The 20,210-nt window shown below is 37.6% G+C and overlaps 1 protein-coding gene across 1 annotated transcript; it reads right to left on the bottom strand.

Moving 5' to 3' along the window:
• Positions 1-2,984: 2,984 nt before the first annotated feature.
• LOC149208954 (uncharacterized) lies at positions 2,985-9,589 on the bottom strand. The gene is made up of 7 exons (XM_089396225.1): positions 8,833-9,589; positions 7,451-8,561; positions 7,086-7,358; positions 5,823-6,959; positions 5,013-5,627; positions 4,427-4,918; positions 2,985-4,287 (listed from the first exon to the last, which is right to left on the bottom strand). The coding sequence occupies exons 1-7, from the start codon at positions 9,336-9,338 to the stop codon at positions 3,202-3,204; spliced, it is 5,220 nt and encodes a 1,739-aa protein (XP_089252351.1). The 5' UTR covers positions 9,339-9,589; the 3' UTR covers positions 2,985-3,201.
• Positions 9,590-20,210: the final 10,621 nt, after the last annotated feature.

The raw sequence follows: 20,210 nt of genomic DNA, 5'->3' as shown, positions 1-20,210 counted from the left end.
TGTTGAACATTTGGAGGTAATTAGTAAAAAAAACCGCGCAATTTATGTGTAACTTCAAATCTGCAAAATTTTGGGTTAAGTGGGCAGTTTATTATCGATTGGGAGTACCCAAGTCGTGGAGCCGTGATAAAATACTAAGTCAACGATTCAAAGGAGTCCAGCAAGATTTCAACGGAGATTTGGAGAAAGGAACCAATTGTATCACTAGCAGCCAATGATCTAGTTGAGAAGTTGGTCACGCAAAACATAAAATTGCTCAGAAGGGCGTTGACTAAGAAGGTGATTAAAAGGAGTGATGGAGGAAGCAAGAACAAAAGTAGTAAAACCTGCAGCAAGAATGAACTAAGAAGGAGAGGACCATGTTTTATCTGCAAGGGACCTTGGGCACTTAACCATTCATGTCTAGGTGATAAGAAGGAAACAAGGGCAGAATAGTTGGAGACTCCTTCAGATCATGGGGATTCATCTATAGTTGGGTTCATCGGTTTTCAGGAGAGCACCCATGAAGTATCTGAGCAGTCAAGTATAGATGGTGAGCAGTAGCACAATGTTTTTCAGAGAGACTTGCAACATAAGCCGATGATAATTAGTCAGCTTGACAAAGTACATGGGGAAAGGAAGGAGGTAATTCCTCCTGACAATGTGGTAGACTCTTGTACAGTTGAGTCCATAGATATCTAGGAGGACATCCATAAAGAGTATGGGAAATCAAGTGTAGATAACAGTCCACCAGTACATCCATGTTTGACAACTAGAGAGGGTGAACAACAGATTGTCCCCACACATGGAGAAGGCCAGGAAAAAGACATTCAAGGAGACTCAAGTGAGAAGACAGTAGTAATAAATCGACATGATGAGCATGATCATGAGGGGAAACATGACAAATATAGTATGCAGGATGAGCCATTTTTGGAGAGTCGGTCAAAGGTTCAAGCTGGAGCTATGATAGTTGAGCATCCGATGCAGACAGATACAGAGGCATTCAGTAGGGCACAAGAATTTCTAGTAGAGGACATTCAGGAAAAGATCATGCATTTCAAAACAGATCTTATGATGTTGAAGCAGAGAGTCTAGACAATCTGAGACATTGTCTTAAAGGAGAATAGGAAAATTGAGGAGCTCATAGGGCTAAGTGTTGAATCAATGTCCAAGTTGTCTAGTGTTGACGAGTGACTCAAGTCCCTCACAAGGCAACAAAAGGAGTACAGTTGGGAGTTCCAGAGAAGCCCTCTATAGGAGTACATAGATAAGGGTTGCAACACTATCAACCAACCTTTATACGTTGGGGAGAACAAGGCAGAGTTCTCCAAATTGATCATGTTGAGTGACCAAGTGGAGCAGCATGAGTTGAGCAACAGGCAACATCAGCATAGTATACATATTCCATATGAAGGAATTATTATATTAGATCCTTCCCATGGAATGGATTGACAGGAGATTATGAGTTGGAACTCTATCAATGGGATGATTCCTAGGAGAATATCCTTAGCCAATGGCATATTGCAGCTTGGGCCCTTAGGCATGGGCAATGATGGAGGGCTGAGAGGGTACCATAACCCATAGGTCCCATGACTTAGGTGGCATTAGGATCCGGGTGAATCTATTGAGGGCAGGATTGGGCAGAGGATTGTCTAGGATCTAGGTATTGAAGGATCCATTGAGGATCATTTAGCATGGAGGCATGGAATACCACACTGGGTTGTATGGGATCTAGGTATCAATATACAAATGCTTTTGTTGTGGATAGAAGTGGATTTCTTGAGAGAAATCAATCTTTAGGTGGGAGGATTTGTAATATTCTTTTTCTTGATGTGGTTAAATGGAAGGAATCTACGCATGGTATTTACCATAGTATTTTCCCATGGGATCTTCCCATAGTATTTGCCTTCATTTTGAGGGAAAATAATAAAATAAGGTTTCTAGAGAGTCCATCAAGCCTATTAAAGGGGATAAGAGCTAGGCATTTGAATCATCCTGAGTCCCTTATTGTGTTTTTCTTGAGAACTTGGCATGGCCAGTTCCAGTTTGATCCTAGGGACAAAAAGCCCGTGGGCGTGATTTGTCTGGTGGATCCATTCAGGGTCCACGATTGTGCTTTAGTATTTTTAGTAGTATTGTTGAGCAGTCGTGCATGCCATCTGGCAGGGAGATTTCACGATTGATCAGTCTAGGAAGTATCACTTTCATTTAATAATATAAATAAGGGCTGCATCTTTTTTAGATCCCTTGTGTTATGTGCTTTGCTTGTCAGTGTTTCTATTAGGACACTGAAATGTTCTAGATCTATTGATTAATTAGTTGTTTATGATCTTACATGTCTGGAATAAAATTGATTTTCATAAACATATTTATGTGGTTAAGCATAGTAATTAATTTCATATAGCCATAGTCTAATAAGGTCACAATTACAAAGGAAATTCGGGTACAATTTTGAAAATATTTGGCAGAATTTTTTGGAAATCCAGGTTACTGTTGTCAAGCTTCAGGAATTTGAAAAAAAAATTGGTAGAATTTTCTGGAAACCCAGGTTATAACTTTCAAGCGTCAAGATTTTGGGTGACCCAGAGATTCTTGATGGTGTTGAATCTATTTCCACCATTGAAAAAACGATTCAAACATCCCATAAAATCAATTTTTTTTTAATAATTTCATAAATTTCACCATCTAAACGAAGTTGTTACCTTAGTAAACAAGACCCTTTCATATATAAATTTATCTGTATATATAACCATCATGTTCCAAAGTGAGTAACCTAAACAAAAGCAAAAGCAAGAAAATGATTAGTTAAAATAACTATTTTATTTATATCTAATTTAATATAATTTAACTGTAATCCAAATTAATTTTCAATTTTTTTAAAATTTAATTCAATATTGAATTTGATAGCAGTAATTTAAAGTGCATCATATTAACAGAAACCTATATTAAAAAAAGTGCATCATATTTATTTAATTATTATTTGAAATTTAAAAAGCACTGATCCCTCCATACATACATCGCTGCCTACTGGTATCTAGATCGAAGTACATCTATTGTAGGTTTGGGTTTGGGTCTTCATGACTTTGGCTTGTGATGGATGAATCACATGCACTCTCATTCTTCGGCACTACTACCCTTTCAATGGATGATCCTTTGCTTTGGTCGTCAGTGTTTGCTAAATAGACCTGTGCTGCTATTGAGAGGGATCCTGAGCTCTCCGTGTTAGGGTAATTCCTTTTTGACAGAAAAAAACGCACCTTCCCTTTTCGTTATCTCCAATGGTACGATGAATGAATCGCATACACCCTCATTCTTCGGCGCTACCCTTTTAATGGATGATCCTTCGCTTTGGTCGTCGAATTTTGCTGGATGGGCCGTTGCTGCTTTTGAGAGGATGGATGAATCACATGCATCTTCATTCTTCGGCACTACCTTTTTGATGGATGATCCTTCGCTTTGGTCGTCAGTTTTTGCTGCTTTCGAGAGGGATCCTAATCTCTCCATGTTGGAAAATACTTCGCTGCTTTCTTTTGATCTCGAAAGTTGGGATAATCCCATGCAAGCTTCGCATATGTCGATATCTTTACATATGGTGCATTTGAAAAATGACAAATCGGCCGTGATTTCCTTATAGCATCCATCACATGTCACACCAGGCCATGTATAACCTGCTGCCGTGAACGGCAGTAAAGGATGCTGCGGGTGATGTGAAGTGAAATTTACACCATCTTGAAATCTTCTCTTTATTATCTGTGTCAATTCACCTCTTTTACTCCCTTCAATTAATTCATTCCTTGTCTGCATTTCCTTATAAGAAGAAGAACATTTATCATCATGTATTAAACAATCTATCACATCCTTTCCCCTGGAAGTAACCATCTCCCCATTCTCATCCAACGCCACTACCCACACTGCAGCCTCTGGTCCACTGCGGGAAATATTGTTAGCAGAAAGAAGAGCCACAAGGAGTTTTCTGAGTCTTTCAAACATTTCATGATGTCTTTTATCTCTAATTTCCCACCACAAACCCTCAACACGACGCCAGAAACGTAACGCATCCGGAAATGGTAAGCTTTGCCAAGATAAACGTTGCCTGTTATTCTCATGGAAAAATGTCTCTTGCATGTTCATTAATTCAATTGCCGATGGAAAGGATGGTCCCCCTACGTATATGATGTTGATGTCGTTGGCATCCAACAGTCTTAACCCACGAATTAACGTGAGTGCGAAGTCTGAAATATCATTCCCCGCTGGATCCCCGCCATATAGCCATATCATTTGCCGCTGAAGCTTTGCCTTCTTCACCACCTGCCAGATATTAATTCCAACGTTTGTTATACCAAAATTATACACTTAATCGATCTTCAACGCCTGACAGACACTCTATTACTATTTCTATCAATAATCTTGCATTCACATAATTAACAGGCTCCAGATAAAAACGAACCTCGCTGAAACTCTCCAGAATTTGAAAGAGGAACTCTAGGCTTGACTTCTTATTTAATTGCTCCCACTCTGCCTCCAATAGATTGGCCGAGGCATTGCCAGCAAAAGGATATGCCTCCACCCCCCACCTCCACACCATACCCATTGCATCTTTGTTGATAATTCTCCCCTTTTCGTCCACTGCTACCAATCTACTCGAGCTGTTGTTACCGAAGTCCCAATCTTGTTTAACCACTTCTAATACCGCTGTTTCCATTGACCACGGGTCAGCAACAGTTAACCATGGCATAGATGATGCAGCTCCCACATAAGATCCCCATGTTTCATTATTGTCTACACTTACAATGGGCATCCAAACCACTTCAAATTCATACGCATTGTTGCGCAGTTTAGTATACATTTGTTTCAGAATCAAAATCTCAATTTCATGAATTTCAATTCTTGAGATTAATAGCAGAACCAGTTTTAATCCCCGTAGAGCATCAACTTTCACCTGCAATTATATCAAACATATGAGACTATTTTGCTTCTTATTACAAAATATAATTATGTAATACGTTAAACTCCAAGGATAATCAAGTATTTACTTGTTCTGCATCTTTGTTTAAAAGGAAATCTCTTCCTTCGGTCACCAGCAATGCTCTCAGCGATTCAAGATTATTTTCCTTTGGAGTTCTTAGCTGTTTCTTGATACGTAGACGAGACTCTGATTTGGAGGTGATTTTCTTGAGCAAACCTGAAATATTCTTCCATCTGGAAAAAAGCTTAATGCCCTTGATTTCTTCCTCCACGGTCGTCGTAACCACATAGTCATCCTCCAGTTCCGCGGAGCCTACAACTTGGGAAAGTATTCTTTGAAAAGCCAAAAGAACTTTAGTGCTCCTATAAGACAAACTTAGAGTTGTGCCTTTTGGCTCTCGTATCCAATCCTGATTACCTAAACAGGGCGGATTTGGGGTGCAGTTCGTTATATGAATTATTTGCAGGTCTAATGAAGTGTTATGCAGTGCCTTAATATCTCCCACCACTTGTTTCCATCGATCCTTTGAAACACGGCGATCGAAGACAAAAGCCAGCGTCGTGTTCGGAGCTAGAGTGGATGGCCTAATTTTGCAACCATAAGCATCAAACAAAACACATTCATCGCTGAAAAACATGGATGCTGCCTTTCTCATCATCTCTTTCTCAGCATCACCGTCAGCCTTTTTATTTCAGTTACAATATATAAAAACCGTCAATTAACAAAACAAAGTACTCGCATGTAACATTCTTAGCAATACAAAAACACCGGAAGAAGCTTAACGTTAGCTGTTAGCCAGACGACCATGGAAAGACGGAGATTTCAAATATCCAAAAGCAATCCTTAATTCTAAAATGTTATAAAATGTTATAGGTACCTGATAGAATTTTACATTCATATCCCATTCGTTTTCTTCCGAGCGAATTGCTGTCCATCGATCCGTGAGCTTCCAGCTTTCCGTAACGTCCGCCAATTTCAATGACCTGATTTTGACAACGATATCCATCCATTTGCCCTCTATAATTGGGCAATTTCTCATCATCAATTTTTCTAGCGATGCCAAATCCTCAAAATCCTCGCACAAGTTTTCCAACCTAATGCAGGAATTCAGGATTAAGTCTCGGAGGGAGTTCAGCTTGCCAAAACCTTCGGGAAGGTCGACAATGTTTTCACATTTCTCCAAATTTAAATATGTTAGACTTGCCATATCCATAAGTCGATCGGGAAGCCTTTTTAAAGCAGTAGAACAGCTCAAATCAAGCCTCTCCATATAATTGAGTTGGCAAAATTCTTCTGGCAATTCCTCCAGTGCAAAACAACCATTCATCGACATATAGCGGTGTTGCAGGGATGTTAGTTTTCCCATACTGGAAGGAAGGCTCTGCAGCTTGGAACATTTCTTCATCTTAAACGAAATTAAGGGCAGATTACCGATATTGTAAGGGAGATCAAGTAAATTCTGGCATTTCTTCAAGTTCAAAGCTCGGAGGGATGGAAGCAGATCAAAACTTCTAGGCAGGAATCTAAGGTTTGTACATCCACACAAATTAAGATCCTCGAGAGAGGACAAAAAACCGAATAATACTGGAACAGTTTGTAAACTGCGACAACCTTTAAGATTAAGAATTCTCAGAAACTCCAACTTTCCGAAGCTCTCAGGTAATTGACTCAGCTTCGTACAAAATTGTAAGTTCAAAGTAGTCAAACAACAGAGCTCTCCTAAGCTTTCAGGCAATTCTCTCAGCCCTCCACAATAGCTAAGATTCAGGTGTTCAAGTGCACTTAACTGACCAAGAGCTTCTGGAAGTTTTAACAAGCTACAACCAGTTAGATCCAGTCTTGTCAGCTGACTTAAAAGTTGAAATTTATCTGGTAGCATGAACAGTCCCACAAATTCTTTGAGCCCCAAACTTCGCAGGTTTTTTAGATTTATCACCACCTGTGAAGTTAAATCGAGACCTGAATAATAATGTGTTTGACACATCTCGAGCTTTCTCAGCGTTGGAGGTATAGTCTGAGAGCACAAATAATGAACGCAATTAAACTCCTGGATTCTCTTCAATAAATAGTCCAACATGAGACTATAACAACAAGTAAAACTGATACATCTACAGCAGGAATGGATTAAAAAAAGACTTACCCACGCCGTACTGAAACCCATCTCTTGGCCATTTCCATTCTGTAAGAGCCTAAGCTGGTCGAGATTGGCTATGTTGAACGGCAAAAGGGGCACATTTCCAGCTTGTAAAAACCTCAAGCTCTCGAATCGGTTATTGCATGTACTCTTGATAACTGTCCAATCGCCCAGAGCAAGAATACGCAAGGATCGATGCATCTGGTCTAGCTTTTCCGCTGGCAGTTCAAATCGAACTTTATTATCCATCAACCATATCGCTTTTATTTCTTCAACATTCTACATAAAATCAACATGTCTATATTAACAATTTTTATATGTCAATATAACTGTTCAAACTTGATTCCGGAAGTGTGCAAGGCAGGGCAAACCTGATTTTGTTCAAGAACCAAAGACAGCTCTTCTGTGGTTGTGATTCGGAGGCCTTTACTTATCTTACGACTAATCTTTAGGGCCGCATAGCACATCCTTACTTTGTCAATATCTCTTGTGACGAGATGAATGTGTGAGAGGGTCTCGAGTTCCACTTCTCCCACAATAGAAGCGACTGTCTCCCACTCCCAACCATCGAAAAGCCAGCAAATGTCCAGAAAAGCGTCTTGAGCACTTTCAGTAAGACCTTCGTAAGCCAGCAACATCAATCTTTCATCCTTTTCCAGTGCATCATAACTTATTTGAAGTTTGTGCTCTAAGTCACTATTCGGCACTTCGGACAACCTATACAGCTGTAACATCCAATCATTCAAGTCAGATTTCCCACAAAGAAGTGCGCCACAGACTTTGAGCGACAGAGGTAAGCCGTCACAGACTCTCAAAAAGCCTTCCACTAGATTTTCAAATCTTTGATCTGGCTGGCACTGATGGAAAGCGCGTTTACAAAAGAGCTCCCTGGCATGTTTTTTGTCCATTGTTTCCATTTCATAAAGTATGGCTTCAGGACGGCTTCTAAACAGGCCGCCGTCACGGGACGTGATTATAATCAAACTGTCGGTTCTAAGAACATCTTTCACTAAGAGGTCATCTACTTGGTCATTATGATCTATATCATCTAATACTATGAGAAACCGAGAAGAAGTCCGAACTGTTGCAAAACGAGCTGTAAGAATCTCCCTTCCGTGACTATTTTTGTAAATTGCGCAATCAAGATGCAGTAACTCTTTTAACAGCTTTTCCTGGAGAACTCGCAATCTGTCCATTGCAGATGCGTCGCGTACAGAGAGAAAACACGAGGCATCAAATGAAGAGCGTTTGACGTTGAACAAATGCTCGGCCAAAATCGTTTTACCAGACCCGCCTGTTCCCACTATCGCCACAAGTTTAGCATTCTTCTGTCTCTCCTGCGCAAACTCTGCCATTTTTCTGTCAAAAATTTCGACAGCTTCATGCAGCCCGACTTTGTATTCTGTAGCTGCTAAAGATGATCTTCCCTTCGCAATTTCGATTACAGGGCAGACTATCTTCTTCAACAGCCACCCCTCGTCACTGAACATTTAAAAGATAATATGATAGTCTGGAATCTAGTCATATCCGAATCCGTACTCTCTAAATCTGGAATCTATGATGTTCCTCTACAAAAATAGATCTAAAGTTCAACTTTCACAGTGTTTACTCAGAAAAATCAAACAATCTTTATAGACAGAATCTGGGATCATGTAAATGGGAAGACTTATTGTGCATTTAGGTAAGTGGAAAAGTAAATTGACAATCAGTAGCAACAGAGGGTCAAATAAAGACGCTTATTACTAACCCTTACCTGGTATACTCATCCAATTCCCAGCCAGCTGAAAGGAAGGAAACTTTATAGAGGGCTGCTTTCCATTCGTCAATCTGCTCTTTCCTGTATCCACCCTTTGATTCATGTTCGCGAAATGCATCACCGTAAGCTCCTTTACACAAACGAAATTCAACAGGATCAACATCCCAAAACAGTGGAAGAATTGGAGCACCAGATTTCAACATTAAAACTAGCTCATTCAAACACCAAACAGACTTGGCATAGTTCTTGGAGAAAATGGGGATGTGAACTGAAGCGGAACGAATGGCGACTTCTACTTGGGCTTTAATGTCACTTCCCGCTTGAAGTTCTTCCCTGTCTAAAAACACGCTTAGTCCCCTATCTCTGAGAGAACGGTAAAGGAAGCTCGCCCATATCTTCGGCTCAGGCCCGTAGTGGTGGATGTATACATCATAAGATAACATTTGAGAGCTCCCAAATCTCGCAGTCTCTTTACTAGATGAAGCGGATTGCAAATTTGCCATGGGAATAGATTGGAGCTACAAATGGACGAACTGGAGAAATAGTTAAATTCTCAAATCCGTTGTTTTGGTGAGAAGGTTAGAAGACATCGATATGAGATTGATGAATACATGAATGTCTACATCCTGTAACCTGCCATCCTTGAAATCCGCAATGCGACTTCCTGAGAGAGGAATGGGTAGGCGACCAGTAATCAGAGGCTAACCTTGTATTCCACGGCTCCTTACCAGGTCAAGTGACTTGAAAAACTGTATTAGCTTTCACAACTTAAAATATCACTATAATAAAGAGGAGGTTAACTCTCATAACATTAAGCAAAAAGGGTAATGTGTTTTAGTGATGATACAGTTGGAACCTGGAGTGTATTACCAGTCCTATTATTTGGAATCAATGTGTCGCATTAAAATCATATTAGTATGGATGTTAACACCCACAACTCGAAAGATGTTGGGAAATAAATCTACCTTTAATTAATTAGATGCTATATTTGAATTCAGCATTTTCCAACACAAACCAAATATTAGACAGTAAACTTGAGAATCGTTCAATAAAGATAGAAAAGTAAGCTTGAGGGGCATTTAAGTTAGAAAAATTGTATAATAATGGATAATGAGTTCAGTGTATGGATTTCTAATTTTTGCTGTACAAATGAGATCTTCTGCTTTTCCTCGATTTGATGGACACTTAAATAAACTTCCACTTGTTGCAACCAACCAGTGGTTCAGTTTCAGAGTGTCTATTTGGTGGTGGTATGGCTTGATATTGACTTTTACTTCTACTTTAAACAGGGATTGGTTCACGACACTCGAACTGGGTTGATTGTTTCCGATTTTTTCTTTGGCTGGTTCTCTGTGCCTTCCCAATCTCCCCATCCCCCTTCTGATTTTTCCACTACATTCGAACCCCCTTTTTCTCCAAATATCCCCAGCTTATTACGTAGGGCCGTCATGAGGAGGTTTACATTGCAATTTCTATCCGTGACTTGTTCTTTGAGCCACGAAAGCCTCACCTCTACAGGATCACGAGGTTCATTTACAGATTCGTCGCCCATGATTAGGGTTTTACGATTTTCGGCCTTGCCGATCTAGATCCCTGCAATCTCCACAAAATACCCAAAGAAACTCGCTTTGATACCAAATGATCCATAAACTGTCGTGGATATTCCACTGGACAATTCGTCACAACATATATGATAATATTATATTAAAAATACGAGATTCTACATTATTACAATTTTATTTGATTTCTAGATTTGTAAGATTAATTGTAATTAGTGCATGCTTGTAAAAGTAAATCAAGCAGAAAATTAGAGAACGACAAAATAAGCTCACACACACGTAATACACAAGATATGCTCTCTGGGAAACCCTTTCGGGAGAAAACCCAACTAGAAGGTGATGTCGCTTCATTCTCTTTCTCTATATAGAAATATGGCTGCATATACAAAGAAGTAATGTCTGTGGCCCATGGGCTGCTACAGTGCACAGATCCTCTCTGTGTGCTCTACCTCCTATCTCCCCTGGGTATCTATGCTCAACTATGGAATAAAATGCTCTCGAAAGAATGGAATGTCTCTTCCTCATAGTGGCATGGTTATAACACAACGTGATAGCCTACTAGTGGTTAAGTTTAACTAAATCAACTCTTAACTAGAGTTACAAATTAGACTCTTCTAGAGTCCTTTATATCAAAAACACGTGGTTAACCCTTTTTCCATGAATAACGGGGTCTGACACAACATCCTCCCGAACTATAGGTGGGTGAGAAAACAGGAAGGTCAACTTTTGAGTGGCATAACTTTTGCATACAAACACCGATTGACGTCATTCTTGCGCCATTGGAAAACTCTATGTGTGTAGAATAGCATGAAAATGTTCTATGCTTAAGAGGCAAAGTTTTAACCCCAAAAAAGTCGTTTTATGCATCAAAACGCTCCTGGAAGGTTTCAAACCCCGTCTTGCCAAACTGGGTCCCACTAGTAAAAATGGTCCCGTGAGTTGATTCCTATACTTTTTCAGTCCAAGTGCATCGAGATGGATGAAAAAAAACATAATGATCCAATTCGGATCACTTGTGAGATTAGGACTTAAGATGCTTGATATATCGCCATTGATTTTTATAAATATTGTGCGTATATTCAAAAGAATATTTTTATGTTATTCTTGTTTAATAACAAGTTGTAATTAAATTTATTAAGTTATTTGTATTTTATAGATGATTATTTTTATTATTGAAAGCTCTTTTTAGTTACGTAGTTGATCTGTAACCTTAAAAAGTAAATTCTTACCAACCTTATTGCCACAGTGGTCCTTATTTGCATCTATGTCATAAGCTTATAAACATTCAACAATCATATATATATATATATATTGGTGCCCATCAAGTTAACGCTAAGTACAATTTTCTCTATTCTATGAAGTTAAAATTTTCATCATAAAAGAAGAAGATGATGGTATTAATGAAATATGGCACTAGAGGTAATCAACCATAAATCCCTACCCATTATAGGGATATCCCATTAACATCATATCAATAACCACCATAAACCAAAGGTGGTTTATCCTATGAAATTAAAATTTTCATCATCAAAGAAGAAGATGATGGCATTAATGAAATATAGCACTAAGGTAATCAACCATAAATCCCTACCCATTATAGGGATATCCCATTAACGTCATATCAATAACCACCACAAGACAAAGGTGGTTTAAAATGCATGACACCAATACCTATATATAAAGAAAAGGTTCATGTGTTATCCTTATGACTATAGAGCCAACTTGTTAATGCTACCTCCATGTTCAACGTTGGCATCTAATACTTGAAGATAGAAAGTTGATGCATGTTAGCATATCTAACAACTCACTAAGAGTCATTATATTAACTTCAAGGAATCTTTCAATGTTAAGATAAAAATTTGATGCACGATACCCTAACTAACAAGTGACTAAGAGTCATTATGTTATCTTCAAGGAACCTGTTAGGTCCCTATACTATTAGTGTAACCCCTTACTGTTATTAGTGCAACCCCATTATTATATTGTTGTGCCCATGTAGTCCCCATGTTGTTATTATTGTGCCCCATAGAAGCCCACTATTGTTATTGTTGTGCCCTTACACATTATTATTGTTATGTCGGCTCTGATTATACTATGACCCCTTAGACTCCTATATATAGAAAGTAGGTCTTATCATTTGTATCATCTAAGAATTATTCATTTTTGTAAGATAAAGGAGGTTTCCCCCTCAAAGATGATTTTTTCTAAGTTGTTGATCTATCATTTGTGAGCTGGTTTTATAACATTTGGTATCAGAGCTTTGGATTCTAGGGTTTCATTGCTCCAAACAAGTCATCGTGGAATTTTATCTATAACATTTTTGCTATGAAGTTTAAGAAGCTAAAAACAAAAACAATTTGAGGTGAAATCGTTCTAAATCTCGGGCCTGAATTTCAGATTTTGGCTTGCTATATTTTCGGAGAAATGATCAAAGGAAGTTAGGGTTTTTGCAAGCTCCAGAATTCTATCTTAGACAGGTCATCGTGGAATTTTCTCTATACATTTGTTTCTATGAAGGTTCAGACTTTGAAATTAAAACTCATTTGAGCCGAACTCTTGCTGAAGGTCAGGTCCAAATTTCAGATCTTGTCTCGCTATATTTTCAGAGATATGATCCAAGGAAGTTAGGGTTTTTGCAGACTCCTTAATTACATCCCAAAAATGTGACCTTGGGAAAATCGTCATAGCTTTCTTTCTGAGTATCATATTGAAATTTCATAAGAAGTTACAGAAAGAGGAAAGATTGTAGTTTTCTGTGCATCATTTTCAGGTTCGAAGGTTGAAACAGTGACACATGGCACTTCAAACAAATTCGCTCTACTAAAAGTGTATAATTAGGTTATCTTGGGAGATTGGGGATAACACTTTATTGGAGAATCCAATTTCGATCAAACTGGTGGCGTTGGAAAGATGACTCAGGGGGCTACCATAGTTCACAATTTCAAATATTGGAGATCCAAAATTTCAAAGATAGTTCAGATTCAATATCGAGCTCCTACAAAGTGAAAAAAGAAAGAAAATGGAAACACCTAGTAAGCAACCTGAAAGTTCTAGCATGAGTCATGAAGAAGAGGAAGAAATGCAACATGATATATCAAAATTATGAGACCAAGTACAAGAAATTTCACTGACAAAAAAAGTAACAGAAACTAAGATGGATGGTTTAAAGAAAGACGTGGAAGATAAGATGGATGTTTTAAAGAAAGACATGGAAGATAAGATGGATGTTTTAAATAAAGGCATGGAAGCTAAGATGGATGGTATGAAAGACAACATTGAAGATTGGAAGAAGGACATGGAAGGTTGGAAGGAAGTTTTGACAAAGTTGCTACAAGAAAGGCTTCCTAATGGTGAAAAGGTAGTAGAGAAAACTCAGAATGAGAACAAAAGAAATTTTAATCACGATTTGAAGAATGACAATATTGAAGGTTTGAAGAAAGGCGTGGAAGGTTTGACAAAGTTGTTACAAGAAAGGATTCCTAATGGCGGAAATGTAGTAGAGAAAACTCACTATGAGAAAAAAATAAATGTTAATCATGATTTCATAGACTCTAATGGTGGATTGAAGACCCACCATATTCCAAATATCGATATGACGAAGTTTGATGGAAAGGATCGCGTAACATGGATACTACAGATGGATCAATATTTTGAACTCCATAATGTCCAAAACACACAAAAGGTATGCATTGAAACTTACATTTTGAACCAAATCAGTTTGTATGGTATTGATGTCTTTGCTCTCGTAAACAAATTGTCACTTGGGGAATTTTTACGAAAGAAATGATAGCACAATAAGAGGATACAAAAAGCAACACTTTTTTATAGCCAATTGATAAATCTCAAACAAAAGGGTTCAATGATGGAGCACATTGAGGACTTCCAAAAATTGAATATAAGGGTAAATGATACTCCAAAGGAACATAGGTTTGATGTGTTCATAAGGACTTTAAAGGATAACATCCAACATGAGGTTCACCTTTGGGAACTTGATTCATTGGAGAAGGCATTCAGGTTGGCAAGAAAAATGGAAAGAAAAATTATGGCAACAAGGAAGCCTACTACTCACAACTATAAATATGGAAGTGTTGTTGCCCCTAGCCTTCCACAACCTAAAAGGTTGACACCACAATAATTGGAAGAAAAAAGAGCAAAAGGGCTTTGTTACAGTTGTGATAGCAAATACACTAAAGGTCATAAGTGTGTTGAGAACAAATTATTTTACATATATTGTGAAGAGGAGGAAGAAAAGGAACAAGAAATGTCAAAAGAAGAGGATGTACACCAGGAACAAACCCTAGAGAAAGAAGAAATGAATCCGACCATATCTTGTAATGCATTGGCTGGAATTACCAATCCTCAAACTATCAAGATAGAAGGATATATCAAGAGGAAAAGGGTAATAGTGTTGATTGATTCGAGAAGTACCCATAATTTTATTCATTGTAAGATAGCCAAGGTATTGAATTGCTTCCTATATCTGGCACCAGAGTGTCAAGTGATGGTTGCAAGTGGAGGAACCATAAATTGCTCTGGAAAGTGCCATAATATCAAGCTATCCATGGGAGAATATGTATTGAATAGAATAATTCTTTCCATTCCAAAGGGTGGTGCTGATGTTGTACAATAGCTTTTAATTTTCAAGAACTTTCCATTGTACAATAGCTTTTAATTTTCAAGAACTTTCCATGAAATTTTCTTTGAAAGGAAAGGAATTTGAATTAAGGGGTATTACATGGAAACCAGGAAAGATAATAAGCTCTAACAGAATGACAAAGCTTCTAAATAAATAACAACGAGGCGTAATTGCACAATTATGTTCGTTAGAGGTTCCCACATCGAAATCATATATTTTTCCAGATCTCCAAAAAGTCTTGGTCAATCATTCCAAGGTATTTGAGACTCCCAAAGGCCTCCCACCTATTCGTGATCATGATCATGCTATTCACTTGATTCCAGGAAGTGTTCCTCCAAGCATTAGGCCTTACAGATATCCATATTCCCAAAAGAGTGAAATTGAATGTATGGTTGCAGAAATGCTAGAGGTTGGTATAATTATCCAACCAAATTCAATAAACGAAGCAAGGGATGAATGGAAGAATGTCAAAGCAGGGTGGGAACTCATTTTAAATTTGTAGAAGATCATAGTTCAAACAATATTTCCAGAACTTGACAAGGAAGGAAAAATCATATTGGAACCTAAAGCAATCACAGAACCAAGAAATCGACACCTACAAAATCAATCAATTTCAGAGTATCTCATCAAGTGGAAGAACTTACCCGCCGAAGATTCCAGATGGAAGGATGATATTTTTATACAAAAGAATCTAGAACTACTCAAGCATTGATGACAACCCTTTTTGAAGGAGAGGGGCATGTTAGGTCCCAATACCACTAGTGTAACCCCTTATTGTTATTAGTGCAACCCCCTTATTATATTTTTGTGCCCATGTAGTCCCATATTGTTATTATTGTGCCCCATAGAAGCCCACTATTGTTATTGTTGTGGCCTTACATTATTATTTTTATGTCGACTCTGATTATATTATGATACCTTAGACTCCTATATATAGAAATGAGGTCTTGTCCATTGTATCATCCAGGAATTGTTCATTTGTGTAATGTAAAGGAGGTTTCCCCCTCGAAGGGATGATTTCTAAGTCGTTGATTTATCTTTTCGATCTTTTGTGAGCTGGTTTCATAACAGAATCCCTCAATGTTTGGCTAAAACCCTCGTACCAACAGTTGGAACCTGGAGTGTAGTACCAATCCTATTATTTGGAATCAATGTGTCGCATTAAAATTATATTAGTATGGATGTTAACACCCACAACTCGAAAGATGTTGGGAAATAAATCTACCTTTAATTAATTAGATGCTATATTTGAATTCAGCATTTTCCAACACAAACCACCCTATTTAATCACAATGATCAAATAAAAAAGAAAAATATCAGAGTAAACTTGAGAATCGTTCAATCAAGATAGAAAAGTAATTTTGAGGGGCATTTAAGTTAGAAAAATTGTATAATAATGGATAATGAGTTCAGTGTATGGATTTCTAATTTTTGTTGTGCGAATGAGATCTTCTGCTTTTCCTCGATTTGATGGACACTTAAATAAACTTCCACTTGTTGCAACCAACCAGTGGTTCAGTTTCAGAGTGTCTATTTGGTGGTGGTATGGCTTGATATTGACTTTTGCTTCTACTTTAAACAGGAATTGGTCCACGACACTCGAACTGGGTTGATTGTTTCTGGTTTCTTTCTTCCGTTGGTTATCTATGCCTTCCCCATCTCCCGATCCCCCTTATGATTTCTCCTCTACATTCGAACCCCCTTCTTCTCCAAATATCCCCAGCTTATTACTTAGGGCCGTCATGAGGAGGTTTACATTGCAATTTATATCCGTGACTTGTTCTTCGAGCCACGAAAACCTCACCTCTATAGGATCACGAGGTTCATTTACAGATTCGTCGCCCATGATTAGGGTTTTACGATTTTCGGCCTCACCGATCTAGATCCCTGAAATCTCCACAAAATACCCAAAGAAACCTGCTCTGATACCAAATGATCCATAAACTGTCGTGGATATTCCACTGGACAGTTCGTCACAACATATCTGATAATATTATATTAAAAATACGAGATTCTACATTATTACAATTTTATTTGATTTCTAGATTTGCAAGATTAATTATAATTAGTGCATGCTTGTAAAAGTAAATCAAGAAGAAAAGTAGAGAACGACAAAATAAGCTCACACACACGTAATACACAAGATATGCTCTCTGGGAAACCCTTTCGGGAGAAAACCCAACTAGAAGGTGAGGTCGCTTCATTCTCTTTCTCTATCTAGAAATATGGCTGCATATACAAAGAAGTAATGTTTGTGGCCCATGGGCTGCTACAGTGCACAGATCCTCTCTGTGTGCTCTACCTCCTATCTCCCGTGGGTATCTATGCTCAACTATGGAACAAAATGCTCTCAAAAGAATGGAATGTCTCTTCCTCCTAGTGGCATGGTTATAACACAACGTGATAGCCTACCAGTGGTTAAGTTTGACTACATCAACTCTTAACTAGAGTTACAAAATAGACTCTTCTAGAGTCGTTTATATCAAAAAAACGTGGTTAACCCTTTTTCCATGAATAAAGGGGTCTGACACGGCATCCTCCCGAACTATAGGTGGGTGAGAGAACAGGAAGGTCAACTTTTGAGTGGCATAACTTTTGCATACAAACACTGATTGACGTCATTATTGCGCCATTGGAAAACTCTCTGTGTGTATAATAGCATGAAAAGGTGCTATGCTTAAGAGGCAAAGTTTTAACCCCAAAAAAGTCGTTTTATGCCTCAACATGCTCCTGGAAGGTTTCAAACCCCATTTTGCCAAACTGGGTCCCACTAGTAAAAACGGTCCCGTGAGTTGATTCCTCTACTTTTTTCAGTCCAAGTGCATCGAGATGGATGAAAAAAAACATAATGATCCAATTCGGATCACTTGTGAGATTATGACTTAAGATGCTTGATATATCACCACTGATTTTTATAAATATTGTGTGTATATTGCGTGTATATTCAAAAGAATATTTTATGTTATTCTTGTTTAATAAAAAGTTGTAATTAAATTTATTAAGTTATTTGTATTTTATAGATGATTATTTTTATTATTGAAAGCTATTTTTAGTTACATAGTTGATCTGTAACCTTAAAAAGTAAATTCCTACCAACCTTATTGCCACAGTGGTCCTTATTTGCATCTATGTCATAAGCTTATAAACATTCAACAATCATATATATATATATATATATATATATATATATATATATATATATATATATATATATATATATATATATATATATATATATATATATATATATATTGGTGCCTATCAAGTTAAAGCTAAGTACAATTTTCTCTATTCTATGAAGTTAAAATTTTCATCATAAAAGAAGAAGATGATGGTATTAATGAAATATGGCACTAGAGGTAATCAACCATAAATCCCTACCCATTATAGGGATATCCCATTAACATCATATCAATAACCACCACAAACCAAAGGTGGTTTATCCTATGAAGTTAAAATTTTCATCATAAAAGAAGAAGATGATGGTATTAATGAAATATGGCACTAGAGGTAATCAACCATAAATCCCTACCCATTATAGGGATATCCCATTAACATCATATCAATAACCACCATAAACCAAAGGTGGTTTATCCTATGAAGTTAAAATTTTCATCATAAAAGAAGAAGATGATGGTATTAATGAAATATAGCACTAAGGTAATCAACCATAAATCCCTACCCATTATAGGGATATCCCATTAACCTCATATCAATAACCACCATAAGACAAAGGTGGTTTAAAATGCATGACACCAATACCTATATATAAAGAAAAGGTTCATGTGTTATCCCTATGACTATAGAACCAACTTGTTAATGCTACCTCCATGTCCAACGTTGGCATCTAATAGTTGAAGATAGAAAGTTGATGCGTGGTAGCATAACGAAAAACTCACTAAGAGTCATTATATTAACTTCAAGGAATCTTTCAATGTTAAGATAAAAATTTGATGCACGATACCCTAACTAACAAGTGACTAAGAGTCATTATGTTATCTTCAAGGAACCTGTTAGGTCCCTATACTACTAGTGTAACCCCTTATGGTTATTAGTGCAACCCCCTTATTATATTGTTGTCCCCATGTAGTCCCCATGTTGTTATTATTGTGCCCCATAGAAGCCCACTGTTGTTATTGTTGTGCCCTTACATTATTATTGTTATGTTCGCTCTGATTATATTATGACCCCTTAGACTCCTATATATAGAAAGTAGGTCTTGTCATTTGTATCATCTAAGAATGATTTATTTTTGTAATATAAAGGAGGTTTCCCCCTCGAAGAGGCTTATTTCTAAGTCGTTGATCTATCTATTGTGAGCTGGTTTCATAACATTTGGTATCAGAGCTTTGGATTCTAGGGTTTCGTTGCTCCAAACAGGTCATCGTGGAATTTTATCTATAACGTTTTCGCTATGAAGTTTCAGAAGCTAAAAACAAAAACAATTTGAGGCGAAATTGTTCTAAATCTCGGGTCCAAATTTCAGATTTTGGCTTGCTATATTTTCGAAGAAATGATCGGAGGAATTTAGGGTTTTTGCAAGCTCCAGAATTCCATCTTAGATAGGTCATCATGGAATTTTCTCTATACATTTGTTTCTACGAAGGTTCAGACTTTGAAATTAAAACTCATTTGAGCCGAACTCTTGCTGAAGCTCGGGTCTGAATTTCAGATCTTGTCTCACTATATTTTCAGAGATATGATCCAAGGAAGTTAGGGTTTTTGCAGACTCCTGAATTACATCCCAAAAATGTGACCTTGGGAAAATCGTCATAGCTTTCTTTCTCAGTATCATATTGAAATTTCGTAAGAAGTTATAGAAAGAGGACAAACTGTAGTTTTCTGTGCATCGTTTTTAGGTTCGAAGGTTAAAACATTGACACGTGGCACTTCGAACAAGTTCGCTCTACTAAAAGTGTATAATTAGGTCATCTTGGGAGATTAGGCATAACACTTTATTGGAGAATCCAATTTTGATCAAACTGGTGGCATTGGAAAGATGACTTAGAGGGCTACCATAGTTCGCAATTTCGGACATTGGAGATCCAGAATTTCAAAGATATCTTAGATTCAATACCGAGCTCCTACAAAGTGAAAAAAGAAAGAAAATGGAAACACCTAGTAAGCAACCTGAAAGCTTTAGCATGAATCACGAAGAAGAGGAAGAAATGCAACATGAT

The sequence above is a fragment of the Pinus tabuliformis genome, chromosome 1_2 (genome assembly GCF_031772625.1).
Source record: "Pinus tabuliformis cultivar Carrire ecotype Pingquan chromosome 1_2, CPIR1, whole genome shotgun sequence".
NCBI lineage: Eukaryota > Viridiplantae > Streptophyta > Pinopsida > Pinales > Pinaceae > Pinus > Pinus tabuliformis.
The sequence above is the reverse complement of the archived record's forward strand: the minus strand, read 5'-3'. Positions and strand labels throughout refer to the sequence as shown.

What these genes read in the sequence shown, in the direction of transcription:
- LOC149208954 (XM_089396225.1), bottom strand. Translation starts at nt 9,338, where the DNA reads ATGGCAAATTTGCAATCCGCTTCATCTAGTAAAGAGACTGCGAGATTT. An exon ending in TGAATGTAAAATTCTATCAG is followed by an intron (nt 5,628 to 5,822) that starts GTACCTATAACA and finishes TGAAATAAAAAG; the next exon opens with GCTGACGGTGATGCTGAGAA. An exon ending in TTCTGGAGAGTTTCAGCGAG is followed by an intron (nt 4,288 to 4,426) that starts GTTCGTTTTTAT and finishes AATATCTGGCAG; the next exon opens with GTGGTGAAGAAGGCAAAGCT.